This window comes from Formica exsecta, unplaced genomic scaffold (genome assembly GCF_003651465.1).
Source record: "Formica exsecta isolate Colony F162 unplaced genomic scaffold, ASM365146v1 scaffold444, whole genome shotgun sequence".
NCBI classification, from domain to species: Eukaryota; Metazoa; Arthropoda; class Insecta; order Hymenoptera; family Formicidae; genus Formica; species Formica exsecta.
The window spans coordinates 654,357-680,136 of NW_021851677.1; the positions used below are offsets into that span (position 1 = coordinate 654,357).

The 25,780-nt window shown below is 34.2% G+C and overlaps 2 protein-coding genes across 8 annotated transcripts; both read left to right on the forward strand.

Moving 5' to 3' along the window:
- The first annotated feature begins 2,396 nt into the window (after positions 1 to 2,396).
- On the forward strand, positions 2,397 to 8,374 carry LOC115240719 (inositol polyphosphate 5-phosphatase E). 4 transcript variants are annotated; one of them, XM_029816044.1, is made up of 7 exons: positions 2,397 to 3,555; positions 3,844 to 4,335; positions 5,499 to 5,717; positions 6,574 to 6,883; positions 6,963 to 7,522; positions 7,603 to 8,071; positions 8,194 to 8,374. In XM_029816044.1, the coding sequence occupies exons 2-7, from the start codon at positions 3,855 to 3,857 to the stop codon at positions 8,306 to 8,308; spliced, it is 2,154 nt and encodes a 717-aa protein (XP_029671904.1). In that variant the 5' UTR covers positions 2,397 to 3,555; positions 3,844 to 3,854; the 3' UTR covers positions 8,309 to 8,374. The 4 variants fall into 4 exon arrangements, with proteins under 4 accessions (XP_029671904.1, XP_029671905.1, XP_029671906.1 ...); XM_029816045.1 differs by having other exon boundaries at positions 2,397 to 3,416; positions 3,848 to 4,335; XM_029816046.1 differs by lacking the exon at positions 5,499 to 5,717 and having other exon boundaries at positions 2,397 to 4,335.
- A 3,456-nt stretch (positions 8,375 to 11,830) lies between these two features.
- LOC115240687 (ubiquitin carboxyl-terminal hydrolase 7) lies at positions 11,831 to 25,564 on the forward strand. 4 transcript variants are annotated; one of them, XM_029815984.1, is made up of 18 exons: positions 11,831 to 13,587; positions 15,164 to 15,262; positions 15,465 to 15,740; positions 15,850 to 15,968; positions 16,194 to 16,328; positions 16,411 to 16,605; positions 16,712 to 16,883; positions 16,963 to 17,155; positions 17,329 to 17,482; positions 18,014 to 18,208; positions 20,721 to 20,942; positions 21,397 to 21,691; positions 21,827 to 22,046; positions 22,162 to 22,329; positions 22,447 to 22,951; positions 23,063 to 23,134; positions 23,202 to 23,298; positions 23,435 to 25,564. In XM_029815984.1, the coding sequence occupies exons 1-18, from the start codon at positions 13,053 to 13,055 to the stop codon at positions 23,557 to 23,559; spliced, it is 3,777 nt and encodes a 1,258-aa protein (XP_029671844.1). In that variant the 5' UTR covers positions 11,831 to 13,052; the 3' UTR covers positions 23,560 to 25,564. The 4 variants fall into 4 exon arrangements, with proteins under 4 accessions (XP_029671844.1, XP_029671845.1, XP_029671842.1 ...); XM_029815985.1 differs by having other exon boundaries at positions 11,832 to 13,587; positions 23,196 to 23,298; positions 23,456 to 25,564; XM_029815982.1 differs by having other exon boundaries at positions 13,053 to 13,587; positions 23,196 to 23,298.
- The last annotated feature ends 216 nt before the right edge of the window (positions 25,565 to 25,780 follow it).

Here is a 25,780-nt window from a genome sequence, read left to right on the forward strand (position 1 = left end):
TCGTGTCTCTCTCTCTCTTTCTTTCTCCTTCGTATAAATCGATGGCCACGCACTACGAGTCTCGCTGCGTTTTTCCCGGTTGGGCACGCCGTCTCTCTCCCGTACTACTACGACGACGACGACTACAGACGACTATTACCGAGATGTGTGCGACCGATCGTCGTGATCTCGCTCGCGCAGCTCGCGAGCAAGACACGGTCGTCGCGGCGCACGTACTCTGCGACGATCGGATTTAACGCGCACCTACCGCAACGAGGCCCTTCCGCACGGGCGAATTTACGATTTTCGGCCCCGAAAATCGTCGGGGCATCAACCAAAGCAGTGTTTCAACAATGGTGGCCGTCTACACAGCAAACCAGCCGTAGCCGTACGCCGGCCCGACACCTGGCGGTGGCGGCTGGCGACGCGATTCACGTTTCCGTTTTCGGGAGAGCCGAGAGCCGATGCGACGCGAGACGCGAGGAAAACACAACGGGAGCGGCCGACAATTTCTCTCAATGATTTTGTCCCCTATATATCCCTCACGTTGAGAAAAAAAAAATTTTATTGTACATTAGTTCTCCTTTCTTTATTCCGGGAAGATGCGCGCTACAAGTCTTTTTTATTTACAGACAGCACACAATATTTATGATAAATATTCATAAATATTGTTTACTATTTATTTTTTGAAATATATATATATATATATAAATATTTTATACATGTTTGGTTTACATATTTTGTTTACGTTAAGAAAAGAAATAAAAACTTTATTCGATGTTTTATTATTATTAAAATATGAACTATTTTTATATAATATTTATGGCTAAGTGAAAAATAAATATTTATAGTAATATTTTATAAATATTTCTCAATATTTTTATAAATATTTTGATGATATTTATGATAAATGATCTGTTAAATCTAAAGTCACAAATATATTTATAAAATATTCAAATAATTATATTTTGTACATATTTTATAAATATTGTGTGCTGTCTGGATTATGCAATCGGACTTTCTTTAATAAAAAGATCCTGATTTTATTAAGAAAAATTTAAATATGAAATAATCTAGAAAAAAAAAAGAGATAGGAAGAGATGAAAGAGTATACTATATAAAATTTCAGCTTTTCAAACTATTAACGTATTATAATAATGATTTCACACAATCATTTCCTTGCGATTAAATTTTCTAAAATATTGATATTCAAATAACTTCGTCATAAAATTATGAATTTGTATATCATTCATACTATTTATGTCGCATTGCGACGCGTACCGTTTACAATTTTGAAAACCTTCCTCCTTGACAAATTTTCAGAATTATTTTTCTCCCTAAAGCAAGAGGACACATAGCTTTTTCTTGAATCAACGTCAATATTTCATTCTAATCCGAAAATTCAGTTTTATTTTAATACTCGCCTTTGAAGAATAGTTCGCAACCGTTGCTGGTAGTAACCTATTTGTCGATACTTAATCGAGCGAAATAACCAAGGTCGCTCCCTCTGTTCTCGAGGTACTATATTCGAAATTGTTATTTGGAAGCAGGGACTCGCGGGAAAGGCGTAGGACGTAAATATGGGTGCACGTGTTGGTGTGTATGTGTGCATATGTATGATGTGACAGCTGCTCCTATTTCGCCTCTTTCTCGAACATTCCCCGGACGCGAAACGCGCGTCGACTCCGATCTTCGTCGATTTCCAATATTTCTCGCCGATCGTCAGAACCTATGCGACCGATATGTCACATTACGTTCTCGCGTCGCGAACGCACTCGGATGCAAATTTAGAGCGTAATTCTGCGATGCGCAAATTCCCTTTGTCATCAGCTGTTCGACCGGGAATTTCGCGGGAACGCCTTAAGCGCGACACGCGATCAAAAGCTTGACAGGAAAAAAAAAATGAAAAAGTCTACCTTTATATCTGTCGTTGCGGACTGATTCTTCATTCGCATTTTCGTCGAGCATCCTGGATGCCGTCGTCGTCGAGCACCCGATGTAAACAAAACATTATCACAACGCAGCCCGCCACTGGCTAACAAAGTATGTGTGCGTTGCGTGCGTGTGGTGCGACGCGATAGAGTGACGAGATAGAGAAAAGTATAAGCGATCAGCCATGTTTGGTCTATGCGCAATTAGCCGCACGTTAAGATACCTTTTCACAATAAAAGTAAAAATAATGACTAAGGATAAAGATATCAATTTGTCATTTTTGATCACATGACGTCTTTTGACGCTAAAAATGAGAGTCGGGAGGAAGTGCCAGTATGAAAAAATAACTAAATACATGAACGTGACGATGCTCCAATTACACGCTCCGCTATTGGTCCGCTAGAATAAATATGGCGGTCGAAAGGCGATGCTCAGCGACATCTGGTACTCTAGCTACCTCTGGCGCTGCCGCGCCGAATCAACATGGCGGCAGTCCATGTCGTCTGCTCGATTTGACATTTGTGCGCTATCGCAGATTTTTTCTCGCGTCGTTCTCTCGATTTCTCGCGCGCTTTTCTGCGCCGTTTGCGGCGTTTTATCGCGAGAAAACAATTTCCGGCCATTTCTTCATCCCTTTATCAGGGAGACGAACGGCGGATTCGTCGATCGTTAAATTCGGCGGATCCACCAGATCCAGACGTCGTCTGCTGCGACAGCGCAACGGCTGCGCGAATCGTGTCGGCGCCAGAGTATGCGGGTCGTAATCGCAGTGTTGTGTGTTGTGACGATTTGCGGCGAGAGATAAATGAGAGGAATGTACGCCCGTGACTCTTGAGAACGCGCGATGTGCTTGACGCGTCGTCGTTGCGGGAATGGAGGCTGAAGTCAGAGTGGATCGTAGACGCGCTCGAACAAATCACGGCGATTTTATTATGGATTTTCGGGCGTGAATGACGTGTCGACGCCGATCGTCAATGCGAAATGCGAGCCGAATCTTGTATGTATGTACGTACGTACATACATAGATGCATACATATGTAGTACAAGTATCGTGAAATAAACACGCGCGAATCGAGGTAGCGTCGTTCGACCTTATGACAATCAGACTGAAATATGTATACGAAAATATATTAAATGCTACAGAATTGTGTGAACCGATCGAAATGTTGAATGAGAAGCGATGTGATTACCGGACGTAACTCGTCTAATGGATTCGTCCTGTGCCTCCTATACGGAAATGCAACTGCGCTATCGGGAGGATATGCGGATTCGATACATACGTTGGCGTTAAATTTTGCAGTTGCACACTGTTTTTTCGACTCTAGTCCAGACTTCAAAAGTATTATTTGTTTTAAGTACAATATTAGTACTTATGTTAACAATGTACTTAATATTAGTACACCATCGAGTGAAACAGATACCGAGTATCTATTCGCATTAAACATGTAGCCCCATAACAGGATAGCTGACTGAGAATGGAACTGATACCAAAACATTATGTGATGATAAGTACTTATAAGATATGTCATAATGCATTACGTTGCAATTGATTCTACAGAGGAATTTAGATATAAGCTTGGATATTTATTGAAGCACAAACAATTGACATAAAGAACGTTGTTTTTAAATAACAATAGTGACGATGTAAGAAATTTCAAACATTAGATGTACTTCATATAACAGCAAATAAGAGAGATTGCATGTTAACTTTGGAAATTTATTAATCATTTATATATAGAAGAAATATTTCTCTCTCTGTCTTTTTCTTTGAAAAAATTTTTCCACATTATATATTTTGATATGTACTGTACAAGTAAAGAATTTTTTACTAGTTATAGTATAAAGAAAAATTGATCTTATAATATTCAAATAATCAAGGAGAATAGTAATATAAAAAATATAATCACTGATCTTTTGTACTTAATGCATTAGCTACGAGTATTATGGAGCAGAGCAATGGAAATGACATCTCTAGTGTTTCAAATATCGCCAAAGTAGATGTATCCCCAAAATCAAAACAGAAGAAAAAGTCTCTCTGTCGCATACTTATGAACAAGAAAACCAAGGTTGGCTGCTTGGAATCATCGTACAAAGACGGAGATTCGAATAAAAATTCTAAGATAGAAAACTCACAACATGGATCTCAAACTAGCACTAAACTGTCCCTGTGTTGCGCCATGACTGAACGTAGCAGAACGCCACCTCAGAGCTTAACCGTCAGTAGGCTTTCCCCTACGACGTTAAGTCGTACTTCGGTCAAATCCGAGGTAGCTTCCATCAACGGGAATCGTCAAACGGATGTACTAGTCGAGAAGGAAGAAATGCATGTTCCGAATGACCAAGCTCAGATGGCTCAAGAGACTGTAGTCAAAAGAAATAATGTAGCAGCGAGGAAGGAGCAACGTTATAGTTCTTATATAGAAGGTAAACACATTCTCTCTCATTATACTAATCAAGTTTTATTAATGAGTTAGGTAGAAATACGAAATTTACATATTAAGAATATCCTATTACTAACAAGTTAATAAATAAGCATTTTTATGATTGAGTGATTGAATAATAAATGATCACATTCGCAATATACGGTGGAATCTAATATTTTATTTAAAAAAAAATAGTGTGGTAAGAATCATCCAATACTCTGATGCAATATTACCTCATATTTAATTCCACTTAAGTATTACACCTCTTCTTTTTATGTACATGGTATAATATGATTTGATGATGCTCAGATGACCTTGCACATCCCCTCTACTTTACATTCTAAAGCCTGTGCAAGACAGAGCATTACATTTCTAGTATGTATGTATGTATTGATGTAAAGAGCTGTGATTATATTGTAGACGTGGAGTTAGTAACAGTCAGTTATCTCTAACATCTTATCTTTGACACACATTGTGTGCATGTCTCTTCCTTGCTCACTGAAAGTGCGAATAATCCATTGAAAATGTCGAGTCCAAATAAGAAAAAAAGAAAGAGATCTTTCTTTAACAAGTTACGAAACGTATTTAAAAAAAAAGACGAATTAGAAAGGCAGGCAGAATTTTATATACAGAAGGAAACATTTGATAACAGACAGACTGACAATTCGCGAAGTGTATCTTGTAATTCTAAACAAAAAGATACACCGAGAACGGCTGAGAATAGTGAAACTTGTGTAACAGTTGTGGAAAAAAGTCCATCTGAAAAAGAAGAATATAATTATAAGAATTTGTCAAATATGCAAAGAGATTGTAAAAATGTAATTATTGGAAAGAGTAAAAATTCCAAACTTAATGTAGCTGATGATAAGAATGCGGACTGTCAAAAGTATAATGTTACAGAAAACGAGCAGGATTCTAAATTAGGATCAGATAGATATATGAATACAAAAATTGCATTTTTAAAACAGGAAAACATAGAGGTAACTTGTCGGTCATATTTAGGAGATACTGATAAATTGCGCCATAATAATGAAACAAAATCCAATAGCGCAATATTACAACCTCTTTCTAATGCTAGTGTTACGAGCGATACATGTAAATTTTTAATAAAAGAAACAAAAGTAGTTTCTCCAGAGAGTAGTGAAGATAGTGACTTCTCTGCAGACTCAACGGAAAACTCATTCGAAGAATCTTCAGAAGATGAAAATGAACATCTGATTGAGTCTGAAAAAATTCAGAAATACTTTAAGGATGATTACTTTACAAAAGGAAAGTATATTACTTATTTCTTCCTGCAAATGGAACGGCAGTTCTACAATCCTATGGAAGTTTACAGTATGGTTCAGTATCATGAAACTGCTTGCGAAAAGCTGGGGAAAGAAGGTACAAAATGATACACGAAATTTATACGCTGCTTAAAATTTTTGATTCTTATATTTTTGCTATTTTACATTTTTTTCTCTTATGGGGTATTGAACTTTTCTCTTCAGCATTATAAAATTGTTAAATTAACAATATAAATGTTTGTGTGTATATATATTAGTTTTATTAGGAAAATTATACAATTATTTTATATCTAGATTAGATTAGAAATATAAATGTGTTAAGTAACAGGTATATGTCTAATGCTATGATGTTGTTTGTGCGCATCTGTAATTGTTTGTTTTTTATATATTTCTATTTTCTAATGAAATATTATTATAAAATACTAGGATATGTGCATATATTAGTAGGATGATTTTATACATATATAGGTTTTATATACATACACCTATGTATTAGAGCTGGAACAATACCAATATTACTTTGGGACTAGTATGGCAAATTGCTTGATTCAAATAGCATGGACTATTCTAGTTCCAAATATGTATGATTATATTAATTAAATAATTTTACCGATGTGTATGTGTTAGATTGCACAAGAAGATTTTAAGGTGTTGATAAATCATGCCGAGCAATTATTAATGTTAATAAACTTCGATGATGTCGCAAATCTGTACGTTAGAGTGCTAAGATTGTGGTAGGCGGTAATTGAAGCAATTTAGTTTCATTACGGCATTAGAATACCGTAATACTATTATGAATCTAATTTCTAGGCACAAGATATATTTGTCCAAACAGTATATGTTCTTTGCTTTCAAAATTATGTATGATCTTTTTTTTTCTTGGCGCAACTATGATGTATGATTTCCAATTTAACAAAATCTTATATATAACATATCATAATAAACTGTTTCAGGTGAAAACTCTTCTTCCGGATCATTATCGCCGAGTATATCGGAACAATTACGTCGTAAATTGCTTCATAGAAGATCCGCGGATAACTTGATTGTAAACTCACCGACAAATTCTATGAGACATTCTAGTCCAGAATCTATTAAAAGTGCACCGATCCAACATAAGCCACGTTCAACATCGCACGATGCTCTATCCAAAAAGAAAGATCGTTACTTTGGCCAAACAACAGCGTCTATGGATAGCTTAGCGAAGCAATCATTACTCGCCGCACAAGTACTTAATTTGATTCCTACTCAGAAAGCAAGAGAAAGGTATATTCCTTTTTTTAAGTAATTGTTATATTATATTTCGTATTATTTTTTCGATGACCAACCAAATTCAATTTCGCAGAAATTTTCTTCACGGAAGGATCGCCGCCAATTCTTTACTCGGATCGGTTGAACTCGAGAAAGTATTGCCGAATCGGGAATTGAAAATTTTTATCGGCACATGGAACATGAACGGTCAGACTCCGCCGAAAGAGTTGAACGATTTTATGTTGCCATCCGACATAGAGACTGTTCCCGACTTGCTAGTTATAGGAACGCAAGAGTCGTGCTCCGAACGAAATGAATGGGAAGCAGCTCTGCAGGAGACACTCGGACCATCGCACGTGTTGCTCACTAGCAGTTATCTCGGTACACTTCACCTCGCATTATTTCTGAGACGAGATCTGATCTGGTTCTGCTCCATCCCGGAAGAAGATAGTTTCTCGACAAGAACCGGAACGGCGTTTAGAACGAAGGGTGCGGTAGCGATAGCTCTCATGATATTCGGCACCAGTTTTCTCTTCGTCACCGCTCACTTGACCGCACATCAAGATAAAGTGAAAGAACGAGTCAATGATATAAAGAGAATAATTAGAAATCTTGACCTTCCCAAAGAACTACCTACCAGGCATAAAAGCAAAGGTATTCTAAGTGTTACAATCGATAATCTTGCATTTTGTACATTGCATGTAATAATAAATAATAAATGTGGTATTTTTCAGATGTAACGCAAAATTTCGATTGCGTATTTTGGTGCGGTGACTTAAACTTCCGTCTAGCTCAGCCGAGAGAGGAAGTGATCCAGTGGATCACGAATACATGCTTTCCGCAAGAGTCACCGATAAACTTGCGCAAGGATCAATTGAGAACTATTCTAAACGAAGGAGCTATATTACGCGGTTTCGAGGAAGCCCCTATCACTTTTCCTCCTACTTACAAATACGATCCAGGAACGCAGAATTTTGATTCCAGCAGCAAGCAACGCACTCCCGCCTACACCGATAGAATTCTTTTCAAAGGGAAGGGTCACACCAGGGGATACATCAGGCGTGTTAGTCACGAGAGTGCCAGCTCGCATAAAGACGGAGCTATAGAGTGCTTGGTATACGATTCCGTTCCCAGTATTTGCACCTCGGATCACAAACCGGTCTGGGGAGTTTTTAAAACTACGTTGAGACCGGGTATCGATACGTACGTATCTATCATTTATTGATAATCTATCAAATGATGAAGGTCATATAACTCATAGTTTCATACGTATATTACACATAACATATACCGGTAACAATCTATATGTTGCTATTTATTTTTAGAATTCCGCTTGGCGCTGGTCTTTTCAATCGCGAGGTATACCTGGAAGGCATTAGGAGGCGCGCGGCGGCGATGGATGATTCTCTCGGAACTTCAAAGGTTTGTTCGATCCAATAAAGCAATTGGAGATTATTGCGAGCGTGTAAATTGATTATACATATATACAAATAAAGATATTTGCCGGATTTTTAATATCTTAGGCGATATGAGAAAATGATCGCTTAAATGATCGTTTTCATAATAGATACCACGTTTCTTTTGTTCGATTTATGTATTCACTAAGTCTGTCCATTTTTTTATAGCAGTGATAAGAAACATTTTGCTAGTAAAAGAGGAGAGGGATTTGTATAATAGATTACTATTATCAGTGAACACTGTAAAAATCTAGTCAAGCAGTGAAATAAAATGTTCATTTAGTAATTTAAATGATGATATGACAATTTTGTAAATGTACTGTCGGTATATTTCCGACTCTCGTATTGTGCCACATGTATATTAGAGAACTTATATGAGGATTTATATGAAGTAAAATATTATTTGGCTATGTGTGTGTGGCACACACGAGACGTTCACAAATTTTGTTTTATGTCAATAAATTTTTATAGTAAATATTGATACATATATGTTGCAGTATTTATCAAAATGCAACTCGACTAATATTTCAAGAAACTTGTAAGAATTTGTGCAAAATATTTTAAAATACTGATTTTATGAATATCAAATGAAGATATTTATAAATAATTATCGCTATGTATGGAAGTTAATCAACATTATAAGTCAGGTTGTCCCTTTATTGAATTTACTGTCTTTTAATTTGAAACGAGTGTTTTTATGTTCAACTTAGATGTAATATAAATTATAGACCATAAATTACTGGGCCAATACACATTATAATAGAATTATATTAGTCGCTAACATTTAGAGATAATATCTCCATTTATTAAGTTTATATTCTTATTTATTGGGACCACACATTGTATCGTCTCAAAGAAGGATTCACAAGAAATATTTTTTTCTTAAGCATTATGCATGTAGGATAATTGCGTTAGTAATTATATACATAATTACTAACAATTAAAGAAAAATAGAAATTAGCTGACTAGTGTTGTCGTTTTGAATTGTATTATTAGTTTTGAATAGTGTACAACATTAATTTGGAAAGGTGACAAAATGATTCTTGATAGTGAGAGAGATGTCCTACTACTTCTATCAATACTTTACTGCAGATATTGATAATAATAACAAAGTACGGCTAATTATAAAACCCCGAACTTCTATACAATATTGTTACACAATAACAAGTATGCACGCACAAACAAGGTATCTATGTATCAGTATTAGATTTAACATTTTTGCTATAGCAAAAATGTGATAAAATAATTGAAGGATAGATATGTACATGTGCAACATGTGATGCAATATACAAGTCATATTATATAATTTTTTAATAATTAACTTTGGCTTTTTAAAAATTTATATAGTTATTTTCTATATTTTTATTATTAATTATGACTACTAAAATATTAAACAAATTCATAAATACAAATGTATACTTTTCAATTTGATTATAATTTATTATGACTATATTGTCTTTAATTATTTGATTATATGTTGTGTTATTTATATTATTAATTTATTTTATTGTTATTTTTGATTACTCTATATTACACACAATATTTTCAAGAGTTTTATCTTATATATAAAATAGGCACAATATTATATATTTAGAGAATATTACGTATTATTAACAGATAAAAAGATAAAACAGACTAAAAAGATAATATAATTATATATATGTTGAACAATATAAAAAATATACAATATATATAAAAATTAAACTCCACAACAATATATACACTTGGAGAGAGTGGAGTTTAATACGCTTAAAAAGTTCCAAGTATATTGCAGAACGTTTAATAGAAAAGAAAGAGAGAGTACTTATACTTATTACAATATAATGTACTAAAAAAGAAAAGACAAATATATAATGTATGTGTTAGGTAATAAGTGAATTGCAAGTATTTTAAGAAAGATGTGATTCAATGGTTTATTGCTTAAATTATTATATGCGTATGTATTCTATTGTTTTATTGCGAGTAAAATATCAAAAGATGCAAAACGATGAGGTGCTCGTGCGTACTCCAAACAAAAAATTAATGTTAAAATAGAAAAATATGTTTCTATATGTCCTGATACATCTCGTGTCGGGTTACATACTTTAATGACTTGTGATAACTTCTTCTTTGTAACTATGTAGACAGGTTGCCAATCTAGGTGCCTAAAAACATCTTTTACGTACTATTTCTGAAGCTTCAATAATGAAGCGAGACTAAGAATTGTTAAGGTCAAGATCTTTAAGTCTACCGAGCAGGTTGCCTTAACCATGCCTTATCTAAATCGTTAAATACATAGTTATGTACTCAATCTGCTGTATGCTTGCAATTCGATTCAGATCTCTGGTCTAATTAGAAATAAAATAAAAAAAAATAAGGTAAAATAAATAATCTATGTTGTAGTTATATCTGTAATTATCAATATGTATGAATTAATATGTAATGAGATACATAAACAAAATTTTATGTTATAATATAATTATATAACAACACACATATACACACATGTTAATTGGCTTATTTATATATTTAATTATATATTAAAAAAAAATAGAAAAATAAAACAATATTGTAAAACAAACTATAAGTGCGATCATGCCCAGCATAGATTATTTATTGCCTATGATTAAATTATTTTCAAAACATACAATTATAACTTAATAAAGCTTTTGTTCATTAAGACATTATATATAATTATCAATGAATGCTTTATAGCATGGTTTAATATATGCAATAAGAGATTATTTGAGACATTTATATAATTAGTAATGTGCTACCTGTCCTTTTTATAAATGTCTTGAAACTCTTACTGTACTGTGATACATTTTTAAATGTACATGCAAATCTGTCAATATGGAGTAAAATATATATCTAATTATCTCCATCGTAAATCAGAAGCGCACAGGATTCGATGCAAATCGTAAAAAATCGGCACCATAAAGCACACCGTTTTATTTTCTTTACACACACATACGCGTGTATACTGATTTGACAAGTAGAATTTTTTCATAACGAGAATATTCTCATAATATTCTCGTCACAAAAACGGAAGGAATTCTATTTAAATGTACTCGATTATATGCTTATATGTTTAAATAAAAACTTAAACATGTCATCGCGCCAAGATATTTATATATCCCGATCGGATTATTTTTTCCGAGTCACACAATAGTTTCATACGTTTTAAATTTTCCCGCCATCTCGTTCGACCTCGACGAACAAAGGGTCTGTTCTTTATAGCTGAACTGGCTGCACTAGTTCAGAGCTTATCTTTTTCTCTCCCCATTGGAAGGAGAAAGATAAGCTCTGAACTAGTGCAGCCAGTTCAGCTATAAAGAACAGACCCTTTGTTCGTCGAGGTCGAACGAGATGGCGGGAAAATTTAAAACGTATGAAACTATTGTGTGACTCGGAAAAAATAATCCGATCGGGATATATAAATATCTTGGCGCTAGTGCAGCAATCTTTTTTCTTCCAATGTAGAGAAAAAAAGATAAACTCTAAATTAGTGCAGTCAGTTCAGCTATAAAGAACAGATCCATAATACCTATTGTATTCCGCTTTAATTACGACGCAGCTTAAAATCGTCAAAAAGAGATAGTACTATCTATAAAAAACATTAATGGTAACGTGATTGGGATTTCAATTATGTAGAAACTTTCGGAGAAAATTTATTTACAAATTCTTATATTTCTATCTCTCATCTCGTGAGAAATAATTTTAATATCTCGACTAGGCCGTTCTATAGCATCGAGTAGACCATCTATGTGAATCCAATTTACCCGTGGAGATTGAATACCGTGTGTGCTCGCGTATGTATATATCAGTGCGTACGCGATTGAAGCCGTTTGGTAACGAGCGCAACCGCAACCGCTCCGTCACACTCGTCGCCATTTTGTTTATTTTCGCGTGACAGAGAGAGAGAGATCCGCGAGAGCGACGATCACGACGTACAGGATCGGCTCGCGTATTCGTTCGTGCTTCGTTTAAGCAACGTCCAGCTCCAGAAGCTGGGGAGAAAGAAAGAAAGAAAAGAACCCCGTTGAAGAGACAACGGCACACGGGTGAAAGCTCGGAAGTCGCAGGCGAGTCGATCGAGAGAATCGCAATCAGCGCGATCGAGATCCGTGAGCGACACACGAACGAGCAGCCGAAAGGGAAGCGAACGAAGTAGGCAACGGAGTGAGTTGTCATCGTCGACCGCGATCTTCGTCGTCCATCGTACATACGACGACGTAGTCGGGTATATATATATATATATATATATATCACGTCATCGCTGAGGGCCGGTAAAACGGCGTAGCGAGAACCGTTCTTCACGGATCGGTCGTGCGTGTGCGGGAGGGGGGGGAGGAGGTCGGTGCGCGAGGCGCCGGAACGTGAAGCGAGACGACGGCTGCCGCCACTAACACCATCGCCATCAGTCACTACTACTACCACGACTAGCATCGTCAATCGCTAGCAGTGGCAGCAGCACCATCCACTACTATTACTGCTACTACTACAACCAGTACCACACCATCATCATCATCATCATTATTATCATCGTAGAAGTCTCCGTCGCCGTCGTCGCTACTACCACCGCCGCGAAGGTAGCCGCGATCGTAGCCGTGGCGACATTTGGAGGAACGTGAAAAGAGAGTACGTGTACGGGTAGTACGGGTACTCGAGTCGCGGACCTAGCGATTTAATAACACACAGGGTGGAATATATGCTGTGGGCGTCCCCCGTACGAGTGGGGGCACTTGATGGCCGCAGAAATTGGGCGAACTGCGAGCAAACATCTATCGTCGGAGTGCGGTAAAGCGACGTCGCTGAGTCCCGGTAGCGACGTGAGCTTGGATAACAGTCGGGTGACTGTAGGAACAGAGCAGCAACGGCAATCCTCGCCGCCGCCACCGCCACCACCGCCGCCGCCGCCGCCGCCGCAACAGCAACAGCAGCAGCAACATCCACAACAGAAACGTACATCGGCGTCAGCACACCAGATCAGGAAAGCATTCGGTAAAACAACGACAACGACAACAACTTCACCTTGCCGGAATCGTCCATCGTTCGCGACCGCGCAACCAACAGCGGATAACGATCAACAGCAGCAGGCACCGATCAACGCGGACAACGTAACCTCGACGGCGGAGGCCGTCACCGAGGTACCCGGCGCCATCAAGACGACCATCAACATCGGCTTCGCGATGAACCACGTAAACGACCAGGAGAATCTGAAGCAGCTCAGCCTCGCACCCGTTCAAGTTAACGAGGTCGAGGAAATGGACACGCAGGAGGGTGAGTGCGCTTTTCGATCTCTGTCTTTCTTTAGAATCTATTTATCTCTCTCTCTCTCTCTCTCTCTCTCTTCCCCCCTCGTTTCGCCTCGCTAAGAACGTAAAAGCGAGCCGTTCTCACAAGAGAAAAAGAGAAAGAGAGAGAACGCTCTCTGTCGCGCGCCTCTCGCTACATTTTTTTTTTCGAATTTTCTTTTTTCTTTTTTCTGTCCAATGGTAAGCAATTCTCCGAACGATTTTTATATTTAGAGAGAGAGAGAGAAAGACTCGCGGACTGCTTTACATGCATTCGTAAAATTATTCCAAGGAGCAATCTATAGATCTATAGATCCGTTCGTACGTTGCCACTGCTGGCACATCGCACGTCCCGACTAGATACATATAAGGGACGTGTACAGCTGGCTTTCCATGGGTGTTAATTAGCGCTGACAGCGATTAACCATATTTTCTCCATCTTTATTTCACTTAGGTTTCACGGAAACGGAAGATTTATATCATCGACTTTGCGATAAATATAACTATTGTAAAAATATTATTTATAGATTTTTTTTTCAAGAGAGGAAAAATCGCATCTCTTTTTTTATACTCTTTACAAGAGTCAAAAATTATACTCTACATTACAAACATGACAGTTTATATTGCATGTTGTTTTATTTTCGACATATTCTAATTTTTTTTATCACTATTTTATTCTATTTGAAATGCGAGACTCACATATTGCCTTTTTTTTTTTTTTTTTTTTTTTTTTTTTTTTTTTTTTTTTTTTTTTTCTCGTGAAATATAACGAATGCCTCTTAAATAGTATATACATTATGTTATGGCAAAATACTGAATATATCTGATTACATAGGTAATATAAAACGGTATGTGTTACGTCACAGTTTTATTATCGGAAATTTTCGTGGATAAATAAATGTAATCATACTACTGATAAAGAAAATTGTACCTTATACATATAGCTACTGAACAAATAGTCACTATGTTTTATTTACCATTTCCACAGTTCTACATGAATAAATTGGCGATACATTGACAATTCTGTTTTTTCATATAATATATTTTTATTTATCGAACAAATATATGTTGTGCGAATCGCGAAGTGTGAATATTAACCTATAGTAACTTTATGATCTTCATCTGATGAAAATTTGTTTTTTTTTTATTTTTTTTTTATTTTGGTTTTTCCACCAATCATACTGTGATAATTATTTATTAACGAAACATTCCACATGAAGTATTCTATAAATTGTAATTTTCATGTTCTTATAAAAAAGATCTTGCAGACTTGCCATGCAGCTTTAGGTAAACTAATTACTTTGTATCATTATTGCACCATATTGCAGAATTTGTGTGCAAAAATGTATTATTTATATTTTCAATGTATACATAATGGTTTAGCATATATATATTGATAGCTTAATTAATTAATACAATTGCATAAACATTTATTGTTTGTATAATCTATATTGTTGAAATTTAAGGTTAACTTCTACATTAGTCTATATTGAATATCACTCTTTGTTTGTCAGATTTATCTATTTTGCTGGTAAAAAAAAAAATGGATATTACTCTTGTAGAAACTCCAAACGATGGTGGGGGGGATGGAACAGACAATCGTCCTATAAATGGTGAACCAGAATTAGCGTGTATAGTTCAAGATCAAGAGATGGAAGAAGGTATAATGATTTTTCTTTAATATACTAACTTTGTTTAAATTACTTCGTAATTTAAAAATAATCTTATATAATCTTAAATAACATGTATGTACATATAAAATTTTTATATTGTTATAACTGATATAATTTTTATTCTCCTATTTATATACTATTATACGCCCTATATCTATATATATATTTTTTTTTCTTTCTTTTTTTTTAGATGAGGCTCGATCCGAAGCAACTTTTCGATACACTGTTGAGAATATATCCAAGATGAAAGATTCACAATTATCACCTGCATGTTATGTTCGCAATTTACCATGGAAAATAATGGTGATGCCACGATCAAGTCAGACACAAGAAAGACAGCCGCAGAGATCACTTGGATTTTTCCTTCAGTGTAATGGAGAGAGCGAATCGACATCATGGAGTTGTTATGCTGTCGCTGAGTTACGTCTCCTTTCTTGTAAAGAAGGACAAGAGCTATTTAGCAGAAGTAAATATAATTCTTGTTCTTTAATTTTCTTTTTTTAACATGCATAACAAACTTAATCGAATCTAAAATGACACTTTTTCTTGCAATAATATAATTCATATTTTTATAGAAATTCAACATCTCTTCTATAGTAAAGAGAATGATTGGGGCTTTAGCCATTTCATGACATGGCAGGACGTTTTGGATCCTGAAAGAGGTTTTATCAAAGATGATTCAATTACGCTTGAGGTTTGTAACATATTTTTATTAATAAATATTTTTGAAGTACTGTTGTGATTTTTTTTTCACGATTCCTTATTTTAGCTATTTCTAGTTAGTATTTTAATTATTGCCGAAATATATAATATATAATTTAACTTTTTTGCAAAAAATGTTGTTCACACATATGATTTCACACATATGATTAGCATATATGATTTTTTAAATATTTGTTGTTTGTGATTTGTTGTTTAGGTTCATGTAGTGGCTGATGCACCCCATGGAGTCAGTTGGGACAGTAAAAAACACACAGGATATGTAGGATTAAAGAATCAAGGTGCTACGTGTTACATGAATTCTTTATTACAAACTCTGTATTTCACAAACCAGGTTGGTAAAATGTAAACTTGAGAAATATATATAATATTCCTATTGTTTTAATATATCTTTTATTAATGTATTTTCTTTCTAGTTGCGAAAAGCGGTGTATAAAATGCCAACAGAAAGCGATGATTCGAGTAAGAGTGTCGCACTAGCCTTGCAAAGGGTTTTTCATGAGTTACAATTTTCTGACAAACCTGTCGGTACAAAGAAATTAACTAAAAGTTTTGGATGGGAAACGCTGGATTCTTTCATGCAGCATGATGTTCAGGAATTTCTACGTGTGGTAAATACATTATGCATTGCACATTTATTGCATTGTCACTCTATAAACTATTTGTTGTACTGTATTAATACATACATATATATAAACTTTTCTTGCACATTTTTAGCTATTAGATAAGCTGGAAAGCAAAATGAAAGGAACGTGCGTGGAAGGTACAGTGCCAAAATTGTTTGAGGGAAAAATGGTCTCTTTTATCAAGTGTAAAAACATAGACTACAAATCCACAAGAGTTGAAACATTTTATGACATACAGTTAAATATAAAGGGCAAGAAGAACAGTAAGTATTGGAATTGACATTATGTTTTTGTGTGTGATATATAAGTGATGAGATATGCATAGATTTTTTTATATTTCAGTTTACGAGTCTTTTAGCGATTATGTGAGTACAGAAAGTCTCGACGGCGATAATAAATACGACGCGGGAGAGCATGGATTACAAGAAGCAGAAAAGGGTGTAATCTTCTCCTCATTTCCACCGGTTTTACATTTACATTTAATGCGTTTCCAGTATGATCCAGTTACAGATTGTTCTGTCAAATTTAATGACAGGTAAGAAATTGAAACTTATCAGAGCTTATATTTATTAAATTACATAGTATACATTTGTGTATCATAGTTATAGTTATATTTAAAAAACAAAAATATAAACTTCTATAAAATCTAAAATATAAATCTTATTTTATGTTTTTCGTGTAAGTAGTTATGTAAACTTATCTTTTAAGGTTCGAGTTTTATGAAAAGATTAGTCTTGGCAAATATCTGCAAAACAAAGAAGCAACAAGTGCAGATTACACATTACATGCAGTTCTGGTCCATAGTGGTGACAATCATGGTGGACATTATGTTGTATTTATTAATCCTGCTGGTGATGGCAAGGTAAATGAAATATATGTTTTGACATCTATCATGAATTAAATACATACTATAAATCTCTTTTATTTTCTTAATATACTTTATGTATACATACCATAATTTTATAACTATCTATATTTCTATAACTATCTATAATTCTATAACTATCTATAACTATCTAATTCTATAACTATCTATATTGAATTCTATATATAAATTTTAGCAACTAGTTATTTTTATATCCTGATCAAAACAATAAACTAGTCTGTACAGCCATATATTTTTACATCTTTGGTATTTACAAAATGTTATTTTTTTATAAAGTTCGAAAAAAAATTTTTTTAAAGTTTTTAAAGATGTATTATGCAGAATAATCATTTAACAAATAATAATCAATTATTTCTCTTGTGCAGTTTTTTCAACGATAATTACATGATTTCAATATTACATTAGTATTAATTTTCCTTATTCATTTCTTAACTTGTTACATTAGTATATTATATAATGACATTATAAATGACATTGAAAGATTTTGCTCCATCTGTTCTATGGCAGTGGTGCAAGTTCGACGATGATGTTGTCTCGCGATGTACAAAACAGGAAGCTATCGAACACAACTATGGTGGTCAAGATGAGGATATGTCTATGGCTGTGAAACATTGCACTAACGCTTATATGCTGGTTTACATAAGAAATTCAGAGCTGGAAAACGTTTTGCAAGAAGTCAAGGAAGAGGATATACCTCAAGAGGTCAGAAACGTCCTTCAAAGAGAGCTTTCCCAGGAGTTGAGCGACCTTGAACGTGACAAAGACGCGACTGACTCGATTAAAGACTCGCACACAGAGACGACGACTCTTCGTCCATGCACTCAAAATCCTCGAAATCCAAATCTCTATATTCATGATTTTTAACCGACGAACGCCGATATAGGCGGGAATAGGCGAAAAGAGTAAATTACTTGCGTTGCTTCTCGATCAAATTCTTCCTGAAGTTTAATGTTGTATTGAGCTACAACAGTGAGCTTGCTCATAGCATAGAATTGTTAAACTCACATCAGACTGGGAGTATATATATATATATATGAGAAAGACTCGAGGAGATTTTCTGTCCTCGTTACGATATATATTTTGGCTACCACACGTTGATAATTTAATTTTTGAGAGATTCTACATAATAGTCTGTGTACAAATTAGAGGATTTATTTGATAAAATTTGAATTTTTTGTCTTGGATTTTCTTAACAGAGATTTATATTACTATCAGTTTTGAAATGCTATATTGGTAAATGTTAACATTACATAAATATCATATCCATTTTTCAATGTGTTGTATTCATATTTAATATAATACTTGATACAAAGATCAGACATGCTTTATCAGATTTGATTACTAATGTACTAAATTCGAATACGCAGTGAAGTAAAGATGGTTTAGTAATGTCTGGAAAGATCCGAAGGTTGATATAAAGTGATTTTGTAAACACATGTACATTACAATAACGAAATTATATAATGCATGTTATATAGAGATTTGTTTTATATAGAATACCTTTGACATTTTTTTTTTTTTTTGGACAGGATGAGGATTTTTTCAGTGCGGGCGTTCGAGGCGTATATAAGAAAATCACATACATGTGATTTTTTATTTATTTTTATCTTAACTCAATTTTATATCGATAACGCAAGGAATTAAAGAGAAAGATTCATGACTAATGTGCGTGTTACTATCTTGTCACTCTTGTCAGAAATGCTTATCCTGAATTGGATAAACTTGAAGTCTGATCGTCAGACTACTATCGTGATGAGCCTTAGAATTGTTTTGGGAATGTTTTATTGTAACAAACATTGTATAATATTATAACAATAACAAATTTAATCATTGTACTGTAGTATATCAAAACCGTGAATGAAAAGTGAACAAACATATCGCAAGAAAAAATTGGATATGTGTGAGTAATTGTGTAAGAGAATTAGAAAAAAGCAAAAAGAGTTATTAGTGAGAATATAATAAGTATCGATTCGAGCTGACGAGTTTTAGCTCTTGCAATATATATACAGGAAAAAGGAAAAATAACCAATATAAGTAGTACTTGTCGGCAACATCAGCTTCCTTGATATGTCTTCTTTAGCGTATCCATTATTTAACTGAATTATTTAGTGAGTGAGACATAATGTGATTTATATTACTCATCTCTTCGCGGTTTTTGTGAACTAATATTTAAAGTCGACACACATACAAAATAACGAGTAAAATAAGAACTTCGTGTTTCAACAAAGAATCACTTAAACAACTCGTTAATTCATTAAATTCTCTTCGTGTTAATAGTGATTACGATCATTGACAGATGCTATCTATATATTTATTTGTTGTTATATATTAATAACTAGAAGAAGAGAGAGAAAGAAAGAGAGAGAGAGACAGAAGAACGCTAAAGCATTATCGATAGAGTAAATACTTTATGATAGCTTTAATCGTGAGATACCTTTAAATGCTACATCACTATTTTATATATAAAAATAAAAAAAAGAAGAATAACGAATAAATTGTTGGATACTAGAAAATTTCACAGGCAGCAATCGCGTTAATTTTATTTATTTTTACCGCTATTCTCTTTCATCTACTCTATATGATTCATAAGTAATGGAGATATTCCAAATTACACAAAGCATCTCCACACTACTATAGTTACACATTACATTGTTATAATTATTTGGCATGGGTGGTGGTTATAATGTTTTGATAGGTATGTATTATGCATGTACATAGCTAAATTAAGGTATTTTGTTGTTTTTCTGATCAACAATTACACATTCTAGATATTGAGACGATAACGCCGCATGTAATTAAAGTAATACTATAGGATTTTCATATATCATACTTTTTTTGTACGCTATATTTGCCGTATCAATTTTTTATGTTTAATTACTAACTGTATATTTATTGTATGATATTGTATTTATTAGCCAGCAAGAAATAACTGGGAACCATCACTCACCGCCAAATAATTTTTATTGTGTAATTGTTTGACTTGTGGTAGTCGATATAGCGGCAGATGAACAAAATTAAAATTACAGAATGAAAAATGTACCGTCATTCTTTTGATGTTTCGAATACAATCTGTTCTCGAATCTCAAAAGCATGATACATTCTTTTTCTAAAAAAAGACCAAATTATATAAATTTAAAAGATAGTCGAGGAAAAAAATGATCCAATGAGAACGAAACGAGTACACACGTGGATAATTTTAATTTTGTTGGTCTAGCTGGTGGAGAGGCTGCAAGAGGAGAAGAGGCTGGAACAGATAAGAAGAAAGGAAAGAACGGAGGCATACTTGTACATGACCGTCAATGTCCTTCTCGAGGATAGCTTTGACGGTCACCAAGGAAATGATCTCTACGACCCAGAGCACGCTTTATATCGTGTATTTCGCGTACGTAAGCAGGCCACTGTGCACGAGTTTCTCGAGCTACTGAGTGATAGTCTGGTAAGTAAGCTTAGTAAAGACATTTTGCGCTTTCGGTGCTTCTTCACACGCCGTTATATCGCTTAGAGATTGATCTTGTGCTTATACATGTATCAGGATTTATTTACGAAGTAAATCGATACTGGTGTGTAGTATCTAATATAATATATTTCCTGTACTGTGTGTAAACCATACAGTGCTTGATTAAACTATATTGTCACGACGGTAGGTAAAAAACTTCAAAAGAGACTAGACATTTTTTCTTGTTGATGTAAGAATAGAAAGCAATAGAAAGAATATTCTTTACAAAATAGTGTAAATTTTTTTAATATGAAACATACGTGTGTGGTAAAATAATATTGTAAAATTATTGATTCTGAAAACATTTTATTTTCAATTTTCAGTTTAGAGAATCGAAAAAGTGATAAAAAGAGAAATAAAGCAAATATTTAATATCATTAAATTTATTCTGCAGAAATATCCGATAGAACAGATTCGCATTTGGCCGTTCAGTCAACGTTCGAATCAAACCTGCAGACCTACATTAATCGAGCCGGATGCTGATCTTCAAAAGCCCATCATCGATTGCGCGGAAAATCATAATCCATGGAATGTATTCGTCGAACTTGTCCCTCCAGATTCTGACATGACGGCATTACCGCCTTTCGACAAGGATACCGATGTTTTACTCTTTTTTAAACTTTATGATCCCAAAAATAAGAAAATCCATTACTGTGGTCATCATTATATGCCTGTTGTAGCCAAAGTCCGTAAGTTGAAGATACTTCTATAATATGACTATACTAGAAGAATATAATAGTTATTCTCTTTTCCCATATACCATGTACATTTATATAATTAGATTAGAGAATATCTTAACATAACTTTGATAATAAATTTTGCAGAGGAGCTCATACCAATTTTAAATGAACGCGCGGGATTCCCACCAGATACAGAACTTGCTTTATATGAGGAAATTAAACCAAATCTAGTTGAGAAAATAGACAATCTAACAGAACCCTTGGAAAAAGTTTTGGAGGAGTTAATGGACGGTGACATTATTGTATTTCAAAAGGAAGGAGATAATGAGATGTATGAACTTCCAACATGTCGAGAATATTTTAAGTAAGTAATAAATATATTTTTATAACTATTTTAATTATTTTTTATAACTCTAATATGGGAATTGTATCTCCGAATGTATTACAATGCTTGCTAATCTAACGATTTGCATTTTCAGAGATCTGTTCTATAGGGTAGAAGTAACGTTTTGTGATAAAACGATTCCCAACGATCCAGGTTTTACGATGGAACTTTCGCTAAGAATGACGTACGATCAAATGGCGAAGGCTGTAGCACAACGAGTCGGCACAGATCCGTACCTTTTACAATTCTTTAAATGTCAAAAGTAAGAATTCATATTTTTACTTATATTTTAATATCAATTATACGCCGAGAGGTTTCGATTACTTTAAAATGCTCTTTGGATGAAAAAAGAAGTCCTATCCTTAAATTTTTTTTTCAGTTATAAAGATTCTCCCGGCCATCCTTTAAAATGTACATTCGAAGGCACGCTCAAAGAACTGGTTTCGTACTGCAAATCGAAAGTAAAGAAATTATTTTATCAACAGCTCAGTATTAGAGTAAACGAGCTAGAAAACAAGAAACAGTTTAAGTGCATATGGGTCGGCCCGTCACTTAAAGAGGAGAAGGAGATTATACTTTACCCGAATAAAAATGGTACCGTTGCCACTCTACTCGAGGAGGCTAAGAAGCAAGTAGAATTATCGGAAAACGGATCGGGAAAACTGAGGATATTAGAAATAAATTGCAACAAACTTTTACCCGGCCCCGGAGACGATGTACTTTTAGATAACTTAAACTCGTCAGGCACCAAGCTGTATAGGATAGAAGAAATTCCGAATGACGAATTGCATCTAGCGGAAGGCGAAATGCTGGTTCCTGTTGCGCATTTTCATAAAGACGTTTTCTCAACGTTCGGCATACCCTTTTTCTTCAAAATCAAGAATGTGAGTGATCTTTTGAATTTAAATCTTTTCACGTACATATATATATATATATATATATTCACACACGTAACACACGATGCATTTTAATAATTGTAACGCTGTACTTTATAGGGTGAACCTTTTCAAAAAATGAAGGATAGATTGCTAAAGAAATTAGGAGTACAGGAAAAAGAATTCGAAAAGGTAGGCATCCTTAGCTAATCTTTTTTGATCTCTTATGAGAATTCATAAAAAAACTTTGAAGTTTAAGTTCGCGGTGGTGTCAATGGGCAAGCCACAGTTCATTATCGACTCGCCGGACTGTTGTATCAAAGTCGACGATTTCCTTCCTAGATTTTCCGGTCAGAGTAAGTATAAATTATGTTTCTATTCTCCATTTTCTAACGCATGCGAATAAAGTGAGCGTCGAATAATCGCATAGTCTCACTATATTTAGTACATAGTACATTGTAATATGATGCTGATGAAGAATAAATTTTGTAGTCTATCCACTTTTAAACGCAGGCACATCGCCACACAGGCCTTGGCTTGGCCTGGAACATGTCAACAAAGCGCCAAAGCGCTCTCGTATCAACTACCTCGAAAAGGCCATTAAGATTTACAATTAAATTTCCACCACACGAAGAAGAAATTAAATTAGGCAGCCACTTATAATAATTTATATACGACTCTGTATAGTAAGAGAATGACGTCTGATATACTAAAGGTTGGAAAATGCTTTTATGTATTCGTTTCTTCAGCCAGATTAAAACTATGCAATTTTAATACTGCGAGAACGATATCGGAAGGTAAATCCAAGCTTTGTATACGATGAATTATAAGATTGTCGTGAAATGTGCAGTGCTATTTTATGCATCATGGAAGAGCGATAAAATAGTTCCTCGATTCGAATTTGTAAAAGTTTTATTGGCCCGATGCTTACTTTGGCGTCACTCAGTACGGATTTTCGCCTAGACTTCGAGAATGTTTGATTATAAAATGCACATACATTGTACCTAATATTATTGTGTCTCTGATAATTCTCTCTAATAAACTATTTCTTTCTTTTTTTTTATTTTATTTTATTAGGAAAACGTGACTTTTGTGTGAGAAATATACCGGCTTTTATCCTATCACGTAAAATCTGTATATAATTGTTACATCCCAAGAGGTACCATATTATGTTCTGCATGATGTAACATTTAACACTCGTAACGTATTATTGGTATCGAGAAAGATTGCCTACACACTCCCCTTTTATGCTGTGTCTGTATTCAGAATATTCAAAATGTGGAGCTTGCCATTAATATTGTGCTAGAAAAAAGAGCGATGTCACATTTTTAATTTACCCGAAGATTTTGTGACGCAAAGTATATCGTCTCATAAAAATTCTAACATTTAAGACAAATCTATTCCATTGATTCGAAATATAATTCAAGAATTTCCTTCTCTTTTGTATTTTCTTCGTATTTTCGAACAAAATCTAGAAAACTATTTTATTTTATGTCGCGTTATAAGAATATAAGAGGATAGAAAGTGCGTAAGCTAAATTTCTAAGTTGCCTTTCCTGGAATATTATTCTTCTTAGAGCATATTTTTTGTGAGTTTTATCTTGTATATTTTTTACTATATAATGCCAGTACGTAAAATGCAAATATAAAAGGGTATATAGATATCTAAAACAAGAAATTGACGAAACGAGCAATGCTTAATCTAGACAAAGAAATTCTCGGTGAGATGCAAACGCTAGTTTAAGCAAATCGCATATAATAACGTATTCGTTTTTTTCTTTTTTTTTTTTCACCGCTTCACCTTCAACTGCTCCATTTTTGAGAAGCAATGTGTAGGAGATAATGATTTAATCATCCAGAAATCATCATAGTATTTTCTTATTAAATTGATCATAAATTAGCAACTTATTTTTCCTTTTTATATTTAATTTATAAAATACGACAAAAAAGTAGATCTCGCACGAATGATTTTCAGGAAAGTAACCCGCGTGTTGCGCAAGAGCTCTGCTATTTGCGGATACTTATTTATCATTTTCTACACCTTACTGTGATCAATTCAATTTAGCCAACATGTATTTAAACATCATACCGCCGCCTCTGGAATATTCGAAATAGTTTAATTGTAAATGTCAAAGAAGAGGGATACCGAGCTTTCTACGTGTGCATTATTTAATAAATTTCATTTTATGTTAAGAAACTGTTTATTACTCATAAGTTTTAAATGAGTTAGATCTATAAGGATGTAAATTTAAGCTATTTTGAATGTTTAAACTTCTAAAGAATTGCAGACCACTTGAAAGTCATAACAAAATCATAATGTGTTCAAAGTGCAAAAGCGAAATTTGTACTTTGTAAAGTGGCATAAAATGGTACACCAAACACACACACATACACACACACATGTACATGAATTACTAAAGTGTTTCAATATATTTACCCGGCAATTTATCGGAAACTTTGTATGTGTGTGTGTGTGCGTGTTTTTTTTCCTGATTAATAATATAATCGATTAATAATAATAATAATAAAACAGAAATCTATGTGACGCGCAATAGTTTTTAATGAAGACTGGACAAATAAGTTAAACCACAGCATATTTTGTAAAAAAAAAAAAAGAAAGAAATTGAATGTGGTTGTACAGACTGTACTGTTTGGTGGCATATATGAAAAATCGTAATCTTAATATAATGCATCTAAAAAACTATTTAAAATTACATTCTATAAAGATGCGTCAAGCGTGTTTTGCTTTTTACTTTTGTATTTCTGTTTTTATTTGAATCCGTTTATTAGAATTTAATAGCATGCTTATTAAATATCTTGTCAAAGTGAATACGACAGG

Bases quoted from the DNA above. Each gene is read 5' to 3' on its own strand.
- LOC115240719 (XM_029816043.1), top strand. From the start codon at position 4,859: ATGTCGAGTCCAAATAAGAAAAAAAGAAAGAGATCTTTCTTTAACAAG. The intron at 5,718-6,573 runs GTACAAAATGAT...AAACTGTTTCAG, and splicing joins CGAAAAGCTGGGGAAAGAAG to GTGAAAACTCTTCTTCCGGA. The intron at 8,072-8,193 runs GTACGTATCTAT...ATTTATTTTTAG, and splicing joins TTGAGACCGGGTATCGATAC to AATTCCGCTTGGCGCTGGTC.
- LOC115240687 (XM_029815982.1), top strand. From the start codon at position 13,053: ATGGCCGCAGAAATTGGGCGAACTGCGAGCAAACATCTATCGTCGGAG. The intron at 16,884-16,962 runs GTAAGTATTGGA...TTTATATTTCAG, and splicing joins TATAAAGGGCAAGAAGAACA to TTTACGAGTCTTTTAGCGAT. The intron at 20,943-21,396 runs GTAAGTAAGCTT...TTTATTCTGCAG, and splicing joins AGCTACTGAGTGATAGTCTG to AAATATCCGATAGAACAGAT.